Here is a 14413-nt window from a genome sequence, read left to right as displayed (position 1 = left end):
GTGTAAGTCTGATGGCCCTTGTTCCGGTCGTGCTCCACGCACCGCACTGCATCTTCACCAGGATATAACCTTATAGAGGTGACAATACATGATATCGTGAAGAACTTGAAATGGAGGTGTGTGAGTGTAACTTTAACTGATACCTATGAATTTCTGTCATGGACGTAAGACGGTCGCAACTCGAAAGAAATGGTTGACCGCGCCGTTCGCTCTATTTGGCGCCTGAAAGTCGGCGACGAAGCTGCCCCACTATGCCCCTCCATGGAGCAAATGTTCAACTTAGAATGTTCCCTGAGACTCTGAGGCCAGAATGCAGCAGTGGAAGTGTTAGATTGCTCCTTCCTGTATTCAGTAACCCCGAATCCCTCTCCTGCGTGGTGAAAACATTACTTCTGGGCAGTCCAGATTTTATTATTATCCAGTCGCAGCTGAGACGCCCATTAAATCCTGGAGTGCTCCGGGCCCCGACGGAGACAACTTTAGTATGACTCAAACAATCATTCCTCTGGTACAATCGAGAGCGACCTTGAACTGCTTATTAAAAATTTATATGACAAAATGTTCCCACACTGCTTGCACTGATTATTTCCCCCTCTCAGTTTCGGGCGTCCGTTCTTCACAAATTTCGCTCCCCTCAATCAACCAACTACTTAGTCTCCTCTGTGTCTTTCCCCAGCACCCCCTTTCGTTTTCTGGTATCATAACCTGATACTCGACAAACAGAGCCATGGTTGCGTCCGCCAGAGACATCAAATCCGGCAACGATACGCCGAGCCTCAGTATCTCGCAAAACCATAGCTTTTCCACCTCGCCAAACGCTTCCTTCCAATCTGTTCCGTCTAGTCATAGTGGTTCGGTTCTTGCGAGTCGCATCGCATCTTCTGTCCATGCAAAGCACTTGAAGCCATTTGCTACAGAGGATATAAAGGTTCTACTTCTGGAAAATGTCAACCAGACAGGCCGGGATATCCTCGAAAAGCAGGGTTATCAAGTCGAGTTCCTCAAGTCGTCACTGCCGGAGGATCAGCTTATTGAAAAGATTCGGTTAGTGTGTTATTATACCCTACATGGCTTGGATCTCTCACTGACACCTTTTTCTTTAATAGAGAAGTACACGTGATTGGAATTCGTTCAAAGACCAAATTGACAGCTCGCGTATTGAAAGAGGCTCGAAACCTCATTGTTATCGGCTGCTTTTGCATTGGGACAAATCAGGTCGACCTGCAGTATGCGGCGGAGCATGGCATTGCGGTATTCAACTCTCCATTTAGCAATTCCCGGAGTGTGGCCGAATTGGTGATTGGTGAAATTATCGCTCTTGCTCGCCAGCTTGGTGACCGCTCCAACGAAATGCATAACGGCACCTGGAATAAGGTCAGCAATGGGTGCTGGGAAATCCGGGGGAAAACACTAGGTATCGGTTCATTCTTTCCACGCACTGGCACATCTGCCCTCCCCCTACTCGTTATCTGACACCATTAATAGGGATTGTTGGGTACGGCCACATTGGGTCTCAACTGTCAGTCCTCGCAGAGGCCATGGGTATGTCGGTCGTCTTCTACGATGTGGTGAATCTCATGGAATTGGGCACTGCTCGCCAAGTACCGCGTCTGGAGGACCTCCTCGCTGAGTCGGATTTCGTTACTTGCCATGTACCTGAGCTTCCGGAGACGAAGGGCATGATAGGACAACCACAATTTGAGCAGATGAAGAATGGGAGTTACCTAATTAACGCCAGCCGAGGGAGCGTTGTCGATATACCGGCCTTAATACATGCGATGCGGTCTGGGAAGGTTGCCGGCGCCGCACTTGATGTTTACCCAAACGAGCCGGCTGGAAATGGCGATTATTTCAACAATGGTCTCAACGCCTGGGGCGCGGACCTCCGTTCTCTTAAGAATCTGATACTGACTCCGCATATCGGTGGCAGTACTGAGGAAGCGCAACGCGCGATTGGCGTTGAAGTAGCAGAAGCTCTGGTCAGATATGTCAACGAAGGTACAACCCTGGGGGCCGTCAATCTTCCAGAGGTGACTCTCCGTTCTCTAACCATGGACGAACCGAATCACGCTCGGGTATGCAATATCTTTCTCGGTGCAGATAGAGGCAATACCTCGTCATCAAACGCTGACTTATCTACAGGTGATTTACATTCATCACAACGTTCCGGGCGTTCTTCGCAAAGGTGAGTAAGATGATGTCGAGATGAGTCTCATGTGCTAGAATTTGACTGAGTATCTTAGTAAACGAGGTACTTGGTGATCACAATGTCGATAAGCAAATGACAGACAGCAGAGGAGATGTATGTTCTGTCTCCGATAGCGGTGCGCGTATCCTGATAACCAAGGTTAGGTGGCCTACTTGATGGCCGACATCAGCAATGTCGATAACACGACGATCAAAGACTTATACACAAGGCTCGAAAGCCTTTCCTGTATTTACCCCTTTCTCGCCTGTGGAATTTCAAATGACTAACAAGCCCGGGAAACTTTTCTTAGCCCGAATCATGACGAGAATCTTATACTAACTGTGGCACTCTTCTCGAACCCTGATGAGCTCGTCTGCCTCGACCATTCCACATGGATTAGAGCATATTTACTTCCATTGCCCCCTCCCCAATTCCTGACAGAGAATATAAAATCAAAACACACACGGAAGGATGGTGATGGGGGTGGGAACCATTTTCCTTGGTTTTTGGTAGGAGTCCCTCAACGGCATCTGTATACCAAAAGTTTGATTATAGCTTCAATAGTGCAGAAAAGTATGGCATCTGTCGCGTGATAAGATTTGCTGGCTTGAAAATCTAACATTTCCCGCATCCTTGGGTAATCTCATCTAACACACAGGCGGTGATTGCGACCGGACTCAGAATGCCTGGTACTCAACGACGGCATGACTGATTAGAAGGAATTCAGTATTGCCCCGGGGGGAGGGTAGGCAGATTTGGTGGTCATTCCTAGAAAAGCGTGAGCGAGCTAGGAGCGGCGGAGTAGACAAGGCCTTCACCGGCGGTACGATGCTCTGTCTACTCGGTCTTTGGAGATCGGACTTCGGCTTCGTCTCCTGGATGGAATTTCGCGTAAATAGTCCGGCGTGCTCGCTAAGTATGATTTGCCATGGTAAGAGACCCCACGCCAGTCGGGATTAGCAGAACCATGGCCTCTCTCACGGTTTCGGCCAGTTCCGCCATAGTTTGGGATATACGAATCGACGCTCGGATCGGCGGGCCCATACCGGCTACCATATGCTCGATCTCGCGCTCCCTTGTCGGTATGGCTCGTCGTCCAGGACTGGTTGGTTGGCATAGGGGGTTTGGGTGGTAAGCCGCCATCCCTATGTCGAGAGGGGAGGCCCTGGCCCGTGTCTTCACCATCTCTCCTCCCCCTGTTTTGCTGAGGCTCGGGATTCCACTTATCGAGGGAATGTCGTTGTTGATTCCCTTGGGTTCCATTACCATTAACTTTGGATCCACGGGCAGCGTTTGGAACACGCGTAGTTTTGGTTTCTGCGCTCGTCCTATTCCCTGAATTGGTTGACCAACCCCCGTTTCGACCCATGCCTACCGAGCCCCCAGCGGGTGCAGGGGGTGGAGCGGCTCGTTGTCCGCGAAATCTTCGCCTATCGAGTTCGTGGGAATCCTCAAAGGTCGGGATGTCCCCCGGGCGTGCTGGGAGGGGTGGCGTTGTGAAGTACGGGTGTTTTAATGCATCAATGGCATTCACTCTCTTTCGCCAATCGAGCTTCAAGAGCTCGGTCAGTAGTGAAATAGCCGTAGGACTTTGACTATAAGGAGTCAGAGAATTGAAGTCTTGAAGACCGGAAGGGCGGAGTTACTTTCTGAATACTTCAGCTAGGTTTCCGGGCCTGTTACCAAAGCTTTTCACGCCCTCACAGCCGGGGAGCGAGCTCCAGCCTGGCATGTTATCTTCTGTGGGAGTACCCACAAGGTTGAATATAAGTTGGGCTTGGTTGAGATCGCTGTTTCCGGCAAGGATCGGTTTACCTTTAAACATCTCACCGAAAACGCATCTGTAAAAGGTCAGCAGGTGGACTCTAGAAACCGGCTATAGCTGGTGCACGAGTTACCCAACGCCCCACATGTCAATCGCAGAGGTATAACGCCGGAGCTGAAGGAGTAGTTCCGGAGGACGGTACCACCGAGTCACAACTAGTGTCGTATAATCTCTCTTTGCCTCCCCCCCGCCTTTCCCAGGTTGAGGGGGCGGTTCATCAAACGGTCGTGCTAGCCCAAAATCGGCAATTTGGAGGATGCCTCGGTTACTTATAAGTAGGTTGGCAGCTTTATGGCGTTAGTACGGAGCCGTTCTCAGTATTCCGGCAGAACTAGCCTTTCATGTCGCGATGTAGGATACAATTCTGTATGCAGTCAGAGAAAATCTCCTCAATCCCTCATACACCGGCACACAATACCCCGTGTAAATATCTAAGTCCCTCGAGGAGTTGCATCATATAGCACTTAATCTGAGCTTCGGTGAAATGGACGGCCGGATTCTCCAATAATCCTGAAAGGTCATGCTCCATATACGGAAAGACCATATACATGCTGGGTTTTTTTCGCCCCTCCCCTGCTTGACAATTAGATGACCTGTAGGGAATCGTCATCGTAACTTGTGTACCTTTGCTTCGTTCAACAGACATTTCTCTCAGCCGCATGATATTCGAATGGGACAGCATTTTTAGTAGCTTGATTTCGCGAAGAGCGGTGATTGGAAACTTTGACAGTTAATTGACCGCAGACCGCAGGATGGGAACGGGAATACCTCACCCCATCTCGCTCATTGTGCATAAGGATCTTTTTCAAGGCGACAATAGAGCCATCCTTCTTGGACCTTGCTTTGTAAACCTCTCTAAAAAGAAGACTGTCGTCAGTCAGATTCAGTATGTGATGACAGGTACTTACCCGAAAGTACCCTCGCCAAGTTTACCTAAGAACTCATAGTCACGGATACTAGTGCATCCAGTGAATCTGGGACTGCCATTGCTATCTCTCTCCAGTGACGGTATAACCATTCTCAATCAAGATGACGACCTTCGCGATGCGACGTTTAGGAGAAACGGAGGTTGATCAAGTGTCATCGGTACTTCAAAAGAAAATAGCGGCAACAAGGCCGTTCTCAATTCAATCTCAAGAGTGTTTGGGAAATTGTAGAATGAGCAGCCACAGGACTCGGGTGAATTCGTATAAATCAAGGCGAGAAAACTAGTCGCGATATGGGTGAGAGAAAGGGAACATGGTTCCATAGGGCATACCTGACTGAGATTGATTTAATTGGTTATTGCAGGTAGGGAGCTTCGTAACCTGAGAAGAAGTTGCGGACAAAGTATGGATGTCCAGCATCCAGAGCGCGTGACGCTACGATCACGTGATGTCGTTGACTGACCGGAATTGAACGAAACAGACTCGGAGTTCCCGACAGAACCGCAACGCTTTTGAACTCCTCCAGTGGTATCGATTCCCTGGGTCACGAAGGTACGAGTTTGGGCCCTCCTGTTCGCGGCAAAATTAATTATCCTATTTCTAACGCGCTTCATAGACATGGCGGCCAACCATCCAATCCATATTCACCCGGCCCGGCCTATCTATCGCTTTACTGCGACTGCCCTTGGCGCCAGCATGTGGTTTTTTGTATGCTATTCAGTTTCTCTACTACGACGCTTGCTAACCGTGCGGTTTCTGAGTTATACAGCTGATGTACCGAGCGAAGAAGGATGGGCCTGCTCTATTGGGTTGGAAGCACCCGTGGGATCATTGAGCGAAGGCCAAAGCTGGGCGACTGTCTTTCTCCATGAAAGTGCGAAATACCGTAGTACGACATCAGACTTTCTAATGAATTGATATTCATAACATATTTGTGTTCACCCTTGTCTATCTCAAGTGTAACAAGATTCATCGCTGAACTGAGGGTCTCTCTGGAACGACCGAGCCACCCTAGGCTATGTATCCATCTCATCAAGCAGGATTTTATACTGGCGGCGCTGTTTCTGGTAGCCCGGCTGCAATAGCATCTTTGGCCGCTCGAGTATGCGAGCAATTTGGGGAAATAAATTCCGCTCTGCCGACCAAGACAACAGAAAGCTTGCGAGAGCGAGCCCAAGCAGCCACGTCGCGAAGGCGTCCGATAGGCGAGTCAATTGCATGACCTGCGTAACCCATCCTGAAGGCCTATATAACATGTAGCATGAAAGAATTAAGTCTATGACTATAACGGCAAGGAACGGCGCTGGGCATTGTCAGCAATTGACGCGAGGTATTCTAGGCGTATGAGAAATATTGCTTACCATTTGATCCCATGGGCTTTCGGAACGGGGGTCCCACGTTTAGTACAACACTGGCGAGTACATACTGAAAGCTGGATATCAAGAATAGAACTGTGTTCTCCGAATTCTCGATATTATTATCCTCTCCCAACTCTATATCAGGGGCCTGAAACCTGCGAAAGAGTAAGCAGGTGGCCCCCAGAGGTATTTCGCGAATGGGACTTACCATGGTTGCGACTGGACTGATTTGTAGGCCACCAATTGGACTAGGATGCATATTGTGATCTGCCCGAGTAGAGGAATCAAGACCTTGCGCGAGACCAGGTCCGCGGTTGGTCGCTTCCGAGAAAGTGTAGGGTAGGGGGCGGTCCATCCCACTTCGAAACTGGTGAGCTCAACGGCCCTTCAAAACCATACTGAGCAATTGATAGAATGGCTTACTAAAAATAGCAATTGGTAGTATAAGAGCAAGGTCAATAAATAGAAACTGGAACTGCTGTCAGTGAATGCTGGTCGATACCTGGAAGAACTCACTTGAAAGTCTCCGAGGTTAGAAGCTGATGCGTACAAAAAGCTTACTGTTGCAAATTGGATTGCCGAATATAAGCTCATGTACTTGAAGCAACAGAAACTTGTAACCAGGGAGCTCCGGCCTTCCCTGCAAGTACCAGAATTAGCTGATCGTATTGGATTTCAGAGTCCGAAGAGCAATACCTGATCAGCGTAGGGACACAAGAAACATCAAACAGGCGACTGGTAAAAGGCGCAGCCACAGAGGCTTCAGCATCTGACAAAGAAATACCAACATCTGCAGCCTTTAGCGCCCCGCAGTCATTCGCGCCATCACCACAAAAGCCACAGCAATAGTCGAGGGACTGAAGCTTTTCAACGAGTTCGTGTTTCTCATCGGGAGACATCCTCGCAAACACATTTCCGCGAACAAGCATCTGTGCTAAATATCAGTTTCGTGGAGTCTTTACCAAAAGGTTTGAAAAACACATACTCTTTTTAAAACAATCTCATCTTCGAAATCCAAAATCCACCTGAATACATCGCCACTGACTGCAAGAGAATATTTACGAGCGCTGCAGACGGCCCCAGGAACAGATAGGTCGACCCCGTTAAGGTCTAGTGATGGCTAGGCATCGTTAGCTCCTCAAACCCCACAGATACGAAACGTAATATACCATGAGTGTACGGGAGTCGAGTTTAAGGCTTGGGTCCCCAACGCTTTCCCAGCATAAAGACGGCCTAGGGTCATGGGGATGGCCTAGGTTTGTTAGTCCTGGCATGGGCTATGGCAAGGATGACTGACCTTCTATGAAGCGTGGGATGAAGCAGAGTTCTTCAGGGCGTATGATACCACACTCCCGAGCGACGCTGACGGCGGTAAGTATGTTATCGCCCGTACACATAATGTTTCGTATGTTCGCCCGGTTCAGTTCAGCAATTGTTTCTGTGGAATTCGGTTTCAGTTTATTCTCGAAGATGATGAAGCCCACAAACTCCAAGCCGGACTCCGCATCTTTGCGTGCCATTTTCTGGATCTTCATCCAACTTAATCTTTGTTCGTGTCTTGCCGCGCAAGCAATAACACGATAACCATTGTGGGTATAGTGGCTTAAAATATCCTCAAAATCTGGGGGTACTGTGCAGCCTGTTAGTTCACAGCGTCAAGGATGAGACATGGGGTACCGACGGCTTTCCGGCAGGCAGATATCTTTCACACTTTCGGGTGCACCTTTTACAAACACGGTGGCGCCACTCTCACCAAATTGGCGTACAATCACGCTTGCGCGTCGAAGCTGTGGCACGAACTCGAAACCCCGTAAGATGCCGAGTTCGACTGCTCCCTAATGATCCAAACAAAATATTAGTACGGACCACCCTGACAAACATTGGAGCATGACTCAACGCGCAGGAATCAAAAAAAAAAAAATCCAGCTCACATTTATCGTGTCATGATCATTATTGGCGAACGCAGTGGGACTGGGTGGCCGCGCAACAGATGGAGCAATCGTTTCATATTCAGAGCTTTGGTGTTCAGGCGTCTGACCCCCACCCTCTTGAAAAGTCCAACCAGTAAATTGAAACATCTTCACATCCAGTGGATCACCTAGGAGCTGGTCGTCTACCACCCTCAGAGAATGGCACGTTGCCATAATTCGGACAATGGTGTTACACTTCTCGAGATATTGCGTTGGATCAGTTCCTGATTCGGGAGCAGGTTTGGATGACACATCTGATAAAAGATCTGACAATCTATTGCAAATCAGCCACCAGTATATAGAGCCTCCGTGCCGGGAGGTCAAACCCTTGCCGATTGGTCATTATTCGCAATCCCAGGACGTCCAGACCGTCTTCAGTGAGGGTTCCGGTTTTATCGAAGCACACCAGGTCGAGCTTTCCGCCCACATTGACCCTAGAGAGAATTTTAGTTTGACACCCATACAGGATCAACAAGATGAACACCTTTGGGGGCTGATGCAAAAGATTTTCTTGCGTTTCAATCGAGACAGCGCAAAATTAGTCCCAATCGTTAGTGTAGCTGGTAGTGCTGGTGGTACAACAATTGTAACCAAGTCGAGAGCCCTTACGATGATTAGGCGCCATGAAAGCTGTTGAATATAAGTCAAAGAACATCGGAAAAACAAGGATGGCGATCCTTACACCTAGTCGGATAAAGTTCACAAACGACGCTACAAACCCAAAGATCGCAATCATGCCCATGACACATATATAACGAAACGAGTCCCGATAGAACTTGAAACCCGAAGGTTTGGGGAAGAGCATCGCACGAATAAGGGAGCCTTTGGTAGTCTGGAATCCCGTCCGCATGACGATTGCCAACGCAATAGCGTCATCATCGTCAACTCCCTGCGGGCGTCGTGCTCTTATAATTTTGGTTCCGTTGAAAAGAAAGTGTTTAGCAATATTAGGGTGGACCGAGGGAGCGCTAAGATTAAGATAATCAAGCACATCATCTGTTAGAGGCGTCTTTGAAACTGGGATGGATTCCCCTAGATACTCTTCAGTCTATATTAGCACAACAGGGGCCTCTGATTACAAACCCGTGAGCATGCTTTCATTCACAATACAGTCCCCAGACAGTAAGATACAGTCACAGGGAACCTGGTTAAGGGACGGATCGGAGAACTCGAAAACATCGCCAGGAACGAGTTCCCGAGACGTGACAGATCTCCCTAGAAACAGTCAACACCGCTCATACAACTCAGACGGTGTACTAACAAAATCCGTTTCTAAGGACACGGATGTCACACTCAAAATGCGACATCTGCTTTAAGCGTGTCATAGTCTAGAGAGCGAGAGTAAGAGACTGGGGATACATGGATCGGTTATGAGAATCACTTACCGCATTAGTTTCCACAACTGTAGTTCCTATACTGAAAACCGAAATAATGAATATGCAAGCAGCATAGTAGTAGTACTGGTCAAGAGACCAAAGAAGAAGGCTGGCAAGTTGAAAGATGTAGAAAGGGTGAAACGCCTGTCTTCGTCAGCATATTAGACAGTCGTGAGCTTGGATCAGCACTTACTTCATCAACAAGGAGTTGGAACAGCGATTTTTGTTGGATGTCGATGACATTTAGGCCGAAAATCAGCTCACGACTATCACGGTCTTCAGCATTGAGGCCAGCCCTCATCGACTTCGCATTTATCCACGACGGATCTTTCCATCCACTGATTAAAAGGAACTTGTCCTCTAAAGGGTGGTAGAAGAACTTGAGGTACCTGTAGTTGAAATACCTCAAGTATTCAACGGTTGCGTCACTATCCTCGTCAAATGGAGATCGGTAGTCAGCGAAAATAGCAGAGAGAGGCCGTCCGTAAGCTTGATCACAGATTTCACATATGCTAAACTGCTTCCATTGATCCTTCGCACGTTAAGAAATGTGGGATACACTGAAACGGGCGCAGATTACTTACCTCAACGACGACCCAGCCACATGAACCCAAGGGCGACGCTCTACCAAGAATACGTACTCTCCATCTCGGAAACCATCGAAACAATAGGAAAGCGGAACCAAAAGTGAGCACGCATAGAAGGTAATATAGAAAAACACCAAACGTGGTTGTGATGAAGCCGGTGATGGCAATTATCGAATCTTCCGAAGCGATATTAATCTCTTGCTTGACTCTATCATTGGTCTTCCATTCCCGATCAGCAGGCCCTACAGACAATGAGCGTCGTGCAAGCAGCGGATCTTCGACGGAGCTTCGACGGTAGAGTGACTGTCCCGACCTATACGAAAACTTCGCTGATTCATTTGTGTCATCAATCTCGCCGGCAGACAGATCATCGAACCCGTTTTCTAGGTCCCGGACCTCCCTCCGAGGCCAATCAAACGTATCTTCATGCTCTTGGTGATGTGAAAAGCTAGTGATGGAATCTTGTCGAACCTGGCGGCGTGAAAACGAAGCGATACTCGATGGGATACTCTCGGATATTGGTCCATCAAAAATCTGTAGAGGAGGTCAGTGTTTTGCAAAAAAAGGGCTGTACCCTATAGTTATGTACCTCACTGTGAGCCATTCCAACATCCGTCGCAATACTGTAACTAGACTGATATTAGTTAGGTCGGGGTATGTGGACTCTTGGGGTCGAAGAACCTGCTTCTCATTGAGTCGCGTCGCCGAGCCATTGTGACAATAGTGGGATCTGACGACCGAATGTTTGCTGTCGAGCAGGATGAGTGCTCCATTTCGCAGCGCCGGAATGAGAGTGTTGTCTTTGCCGCTCCCACCTCACCGCATGACAAAGCTTGTCTCAGTACACCCGGCTGCCTAACATGTCTTCATTTATGATCAGCGTGGCACTAAAAGGTGGAGGAGCTACATCTCACGGAGCTTCATGAACTTGGCTGAAAGAGGATCTCCCAGATCGAGATGTACTAGCAACACGTGACGGAGCTTGAAAGGAGCTTTTAGTGGGGACTGGGCGTCCAGCGTTCCGAAGCCTTCCTTTGGTTTCTGAAAGGCCACTGCGTTACTTCTTCGTGAGCGTCTCTTCCAGTTCATGTGGATTTCAGAAGAGTACCATGTCTGTCGCGACGAGTATGATCATTCCGGGTGCCTTGGTATGACGTCCACAGGTGAGTTGGGACGTCCAGTGGTCGTCGCCGAATCGAAAGTCACTCAAATCATTCCTGGACTTTGAGCTGCCACCCGCAGGAGAAGACTCGAAAGCCACCATTTAAACTACCCCACACTTTTCAGACAGCTATGACATCTAGATATAACATCGAGCATGCTCGGCCGGAGTGGCTTTGTGATTCTCAAACGATGCAGCAAAAAGTACTCAGCGGTTGGGTTACCTTCAAGCTTTAATACTTGGAGGGAGGGCTACGTGTCTTTGTAACTCATCATTTCTCGTCCCTGCAGCACGGAGGCAGGATGCAATTACGGAAAAAGACCTGCACCTGGACGACATCCGTCCTCCCTGCCGTTTCCCAAATGGCCGAAAGCTCAATCGTAGTGCCCTGTACAGAGTAGGAGTTCTTATCCTCAACCTGGATGACAATATGAGCATGGCACGTAATCCCCTTAAGCATTTCCCAACGATTCGTTAGACTTTAACTACTATCAAGGAGATTGTCTACAAATGGAAGCTGCGATAAGCTGCTATTGATATCCACTAATTTGTTGAGAAAGTGGACAGGCTCGGGGAGCAATCCCGAGTTTGCTTGAAGATTTCGGTGCTCAAGGTCCTGTGTCCCGCCAAGCCCCTCGGTCCAAAGGCGCTAAAGATCCCACCAAGCCTGATTCCAGACCCCCAAAATCTCAGCGTATCAAATTCTTTCAACTCTTTAACATCCTTCTCCCGACAACCCCTCAACGGATATTTCTCTTTTTGAGGCCTCCGTATCATCTTTGACCCATTATTTACGATGTCTGAGCCCATCAGGAATAAAAAGGCAGATTTCCCTGTCGCCCCGTATGTTACCGTACCCTGCTTCCTGAATCTTCGTCAACACATTTGCCATCTCCTAATTTCTGACAAGTTTGGCAGGACACCCCAAAACACACCAGCGAATAATGCACCAATCTCTTCTCACGCTCAGCAACCTGGAGTGACCAGCATAAAAGAAGGTGATTTTCTTCTCAAGTTGGATCCGGCATTGAAGAAAGGAGGTAGTTAACCAGCTCTCATCAACTTATAGAAACTCTTGACCATGCCACTGCAGCTTCTTTGTTTGCAAGAAACCCAGGGCTTGTATCTATGATCCAAGGAAAGCTTGGTTCTCTTGTCGGCCGTTCCTCAGGGTACATTGAATCCTTACCTTTGTCCGTCCGTCGTCGTGTCGCGGGGTTGAAGGGTATCCAGAAGGAACATGCCAACCTGGAAGCCCAGTTCCAAGAAGAGGTCCTCGAACTGGAAAAGAAGTACTTTGCGAAATTTACTCCTCTCTACGAGAGACGTGCTGCCATCGTCAACGGGGGTACCGAGCCGACTGATACTGAGATCCAAGCAGGCAAGGCGGAGGAAGAGGATATTGATGCTGCTAAGGATGAAGAGTCAAAGAAGGATGAGGAGGAGTCTCCTACCGCCGGTATCCCAGAGTTCTGGCTCTCTGCAATGAAGAACCAGATTTCGCTCGCCGAGATGATAACTGACAGGGATGAAGAAGTTCTCAAGCATCTTACGGATATCCGCATGGAGTATCTTGATCGCCCAGGATTCAGACTTATCTTCGAATTTGCCGAAAATGAATTTTTCACTAACAAAACAATTTCAAAAACATACTTTTACAAGGAAGAGAATGGATACGGGGGCGATTTCATTTACGATCATGCTGAAGGCACTAAGATTGATTGGAAGGATGAGAAAGACCTCACTGTTCGCGTGGAAAGCAAAAAACAGAGGAATAAAAGTGAGTTGAAAAGGCCAAAAGCTCGCGAAATCTTGACTAACACATCAGCAGACACAAAACAGACACGTGTTGTCAAGATTACCGTACCGACGGAGTCTTTCTTCAACTTCTTCGCCCCCCCCCAGCCCCCAGCTGATGATGATGATACCGTTGCCACGGATATCGAGGAGCGCCTCGAGCTTGACTATCAACTAGGAGAAGACATCAAAGAGAAGCTTATACCCCGAGCTATCGACTGGTTCACTGGCGAGGCCCTTCAATTTGAAGAACTGGGTGACGACGTAGATCCAGATGAGTTCGACGAGTTTGATGACGAGGACGACGATGAGGACGACGAGGACGAGGATGATAGGGGCTCTGATCGAGATGTTGACGATTCTGATGAGGAGGTACGTACCCAACTATTTAGTAGACCAGCTTCGTCTCTTGGTCCACAAATGCTGATGGTAGACAGGATGGCACTTCCAAGCCGAAGAAGGAAGCGGCCGAGTGCAAGCAAAGCTAAGCCGAAAGCGATATAAGACCGCGATACCAAAGAGACTGTTTTGTGTCGCAATTTGGCGACGTTGGCTTGAGATGGCGGGCTCTCTATTCTTTCCGCTTCTCGTCCGCGATTGCGCATTCGGGTCATTTCTTTTTCTTTTTCTTTTTCAACATTGTCTAGCAACGTATCCTCCCTTTAACAGACGAAGTATGTGTATAACATACTCAGACCCTTTAATCTTGATGGATAGGCTGGCGGCGGACGCGCCTTTGCCGAATTCTCGTTCGCAGATCGACCTTTCATTTACCTTTTCCTCTTTTTTATCTTAATGTTGAGGTCATTGGTGGCGCGAGGAGTAGGTGTACTTTCATCTCATTGATTTGAGGACGCGCGTTGATAGTACTAATGTAATGAAAATTGCATGATAAAAGGGGCCCCATGGCTACAAAATGGATTGTATTCCCCCCACCCCAAACCCACCTTTCAACAAGTTGCAATATGTTCACAAGTACGGACCAAGTCAAGATTAATCCTGGGATTATCCGTTGTAATTTCAGCAAGTGGGAGACACCTATACCACGCTTGTGTATGTCGGCCCGCGTATCTTGGGTCATGGTCTCGGACCATGGCTATTGTCTCCGAGGTATCCCGAATAAAATAGAGCCTCAAGGTTTGTTGCCAACGGTGCGGTACTGACGGGTTGGCCAACGCCTCGAGACAAAACGGACCAGAATTCTCAAGCGAGGCAAACCATCGG

General features: G+C 48.4%; 6 protein-coding genes across 6 annotated transcripts; 2 read left to right on the top strand and 4 right to left on the bottom strand.

Annotated features, from left to right (window-relative positions):
• The first annotated feature begins 608 nt into the window (after positions 1-608).
• BJX67DRAFT_147202 (D-3-phosphoglycerate dehydrogenase) lies at positions 609-2696 on the top strand. The gene is made up of 7 exons (XM_071024731.1): positions 609-1044; positions 1107-1414; positions 1486-2075; positions 2143-2185; positions 2244-2302; positions 2353-2434; positions 2499-2696. Exons 1-7 carry the CDS (start codon positions 728-730, stop codon positions 2525-2527), a joined length of 1428 nt encoding a protein of 475 aa, XP_070885318.1. The 5' UTR covers positions 609-727; the 3' UTR covers positions 2528-2696.
• On the bottom strand, positions 2282-5322 carry BJX67DRAFT_356401 (Serine/threonine-protein kinase bur1). Its single transcript, XM_071029382.1, has 10 exons — positions 5272-5322; positions 4922-5221; positions 4787-4868; positions 4638-4734; positions 4432-4586; positions 4350-4377; positions 4087-4300; positions 3835-4029; positions 2355-3783; positions 2282-2304 (listed from the first exon to the last, which is right to left on the bottom strand). The coding sequence occupies exons 2-9, from the start codon at positions 5029-5031 to the stop codon at positions 3003-3005; spliced, it is 1662 nt and encodes a 553-aa protein (XP_070885317.1). The 5' UTR covers positions 5032-5221; positions 5272-5322; the 3' UTR covers positions 2282-2304; positions 2355-3002.
• A 119-nt stretch (positions 5323-5441) lies between these two features.
• Positions 5442-11279, bottom strand: BJX67DRAFT_356332 (putative P-type ATPase). Its single transcript, XM_071029380.1, has 22 exons — positions 10912-11279; positions 10820-10859; positions 10228-10764; positions 9837-10175; positions 9653-9787; positions 9529-9595; positions 9351-9482; positions 8950-9299; positions 8752-8897; positions 8594-8701; positions 8229-8541; positions 7979-8132; positions 7595-7927; positions 7467-7549; positions 7283-7417; positions 6994-7226; positions 6814-6937; positions 6721-6766; positions 6506-6656; positions 6301-6452; positions 5556-6242; positions 5442-5491 (listed from the first exon to the last, which is right to left on the bottom strand). Exons 1-21 carry the CDS (start codon positions 11001-11003, stop codon positions 5956-5958), a joined length of 3957 nt encoding a protein of 1318 aa, XP_070885316.1. The 5' UTR covers positions 11004-11279; the 3' UTR covers positions 5442-5491; positions 5556-5955.
• On the bottom strand, positions 11260-12087 carry BJX67DRAFT_356327 (uncharacterized protein). The gene has a single exon (XM_071029379.1). It carries the CDS (start codon positions 11828-11830, stop codon positions 11618-11620), a length of 213 nt encoding a protein of 70 aa, XP_070885315.1. The 5' UTR covers positions 11831-12087; the 3' UTR covers positions 11260-11617.
• Positions 12068-14411, top strand: nap1 (histone chaperone NAP1). The gene is made up of 4 exons (XM_071029378.1): positions 12068-12390; positions 12462-13172; positions 13224-13561; positions 13627-14411. Exons 1-4 carry the CDS (start codon positions 12189-12191, stop codon positions 13675-13677), a joined length of 1302 nt encoding a protein of 433 aa, XP_070885313.1. The 5' UTR covers positions 12068-12188; the 3' UTR covers positions 13678-14411.
• On the bottom strand, positions 13835-14411 carry BJX67DRAFT_146793 (uncharacterized protein). Its single transcript, XM_071024730.1, has one exon. The coding sequence runs from the start codon at positions 14268-14270 to the stop codon at positions 13977-13979; it is 294 nt and encodes a 97-aa protein (XP_070885314.1). The 5' UTR covers positions 14271-14411; the 3' UTR covers positions 13835-13976.
• Positions 14412-14413: the final 2 nt, after the last annotated feature.

The sequence above is a fragment of the Aspergillus lucknowensis genome (genome assembly GCF_044049455.1).
Source record: "Aspergillus lucknowensis strain CBS 449.75 chromosome Unknown BJX67scaffold_26, whole genome shotgun sequence".
Classification (NCBI taxonomy): domain Eukaryota; kingdom Fungi; phylum Ascomycota; class Eurotiomycetes; order Eurotiales; family Aspergillaceae; genus Aspergillus; species Aspergillus lucknowensis.
Note: the sequence above shows the minus strand (reverse complement) of the source record. Positions and strands in the feature narration are given on the sequence as shown.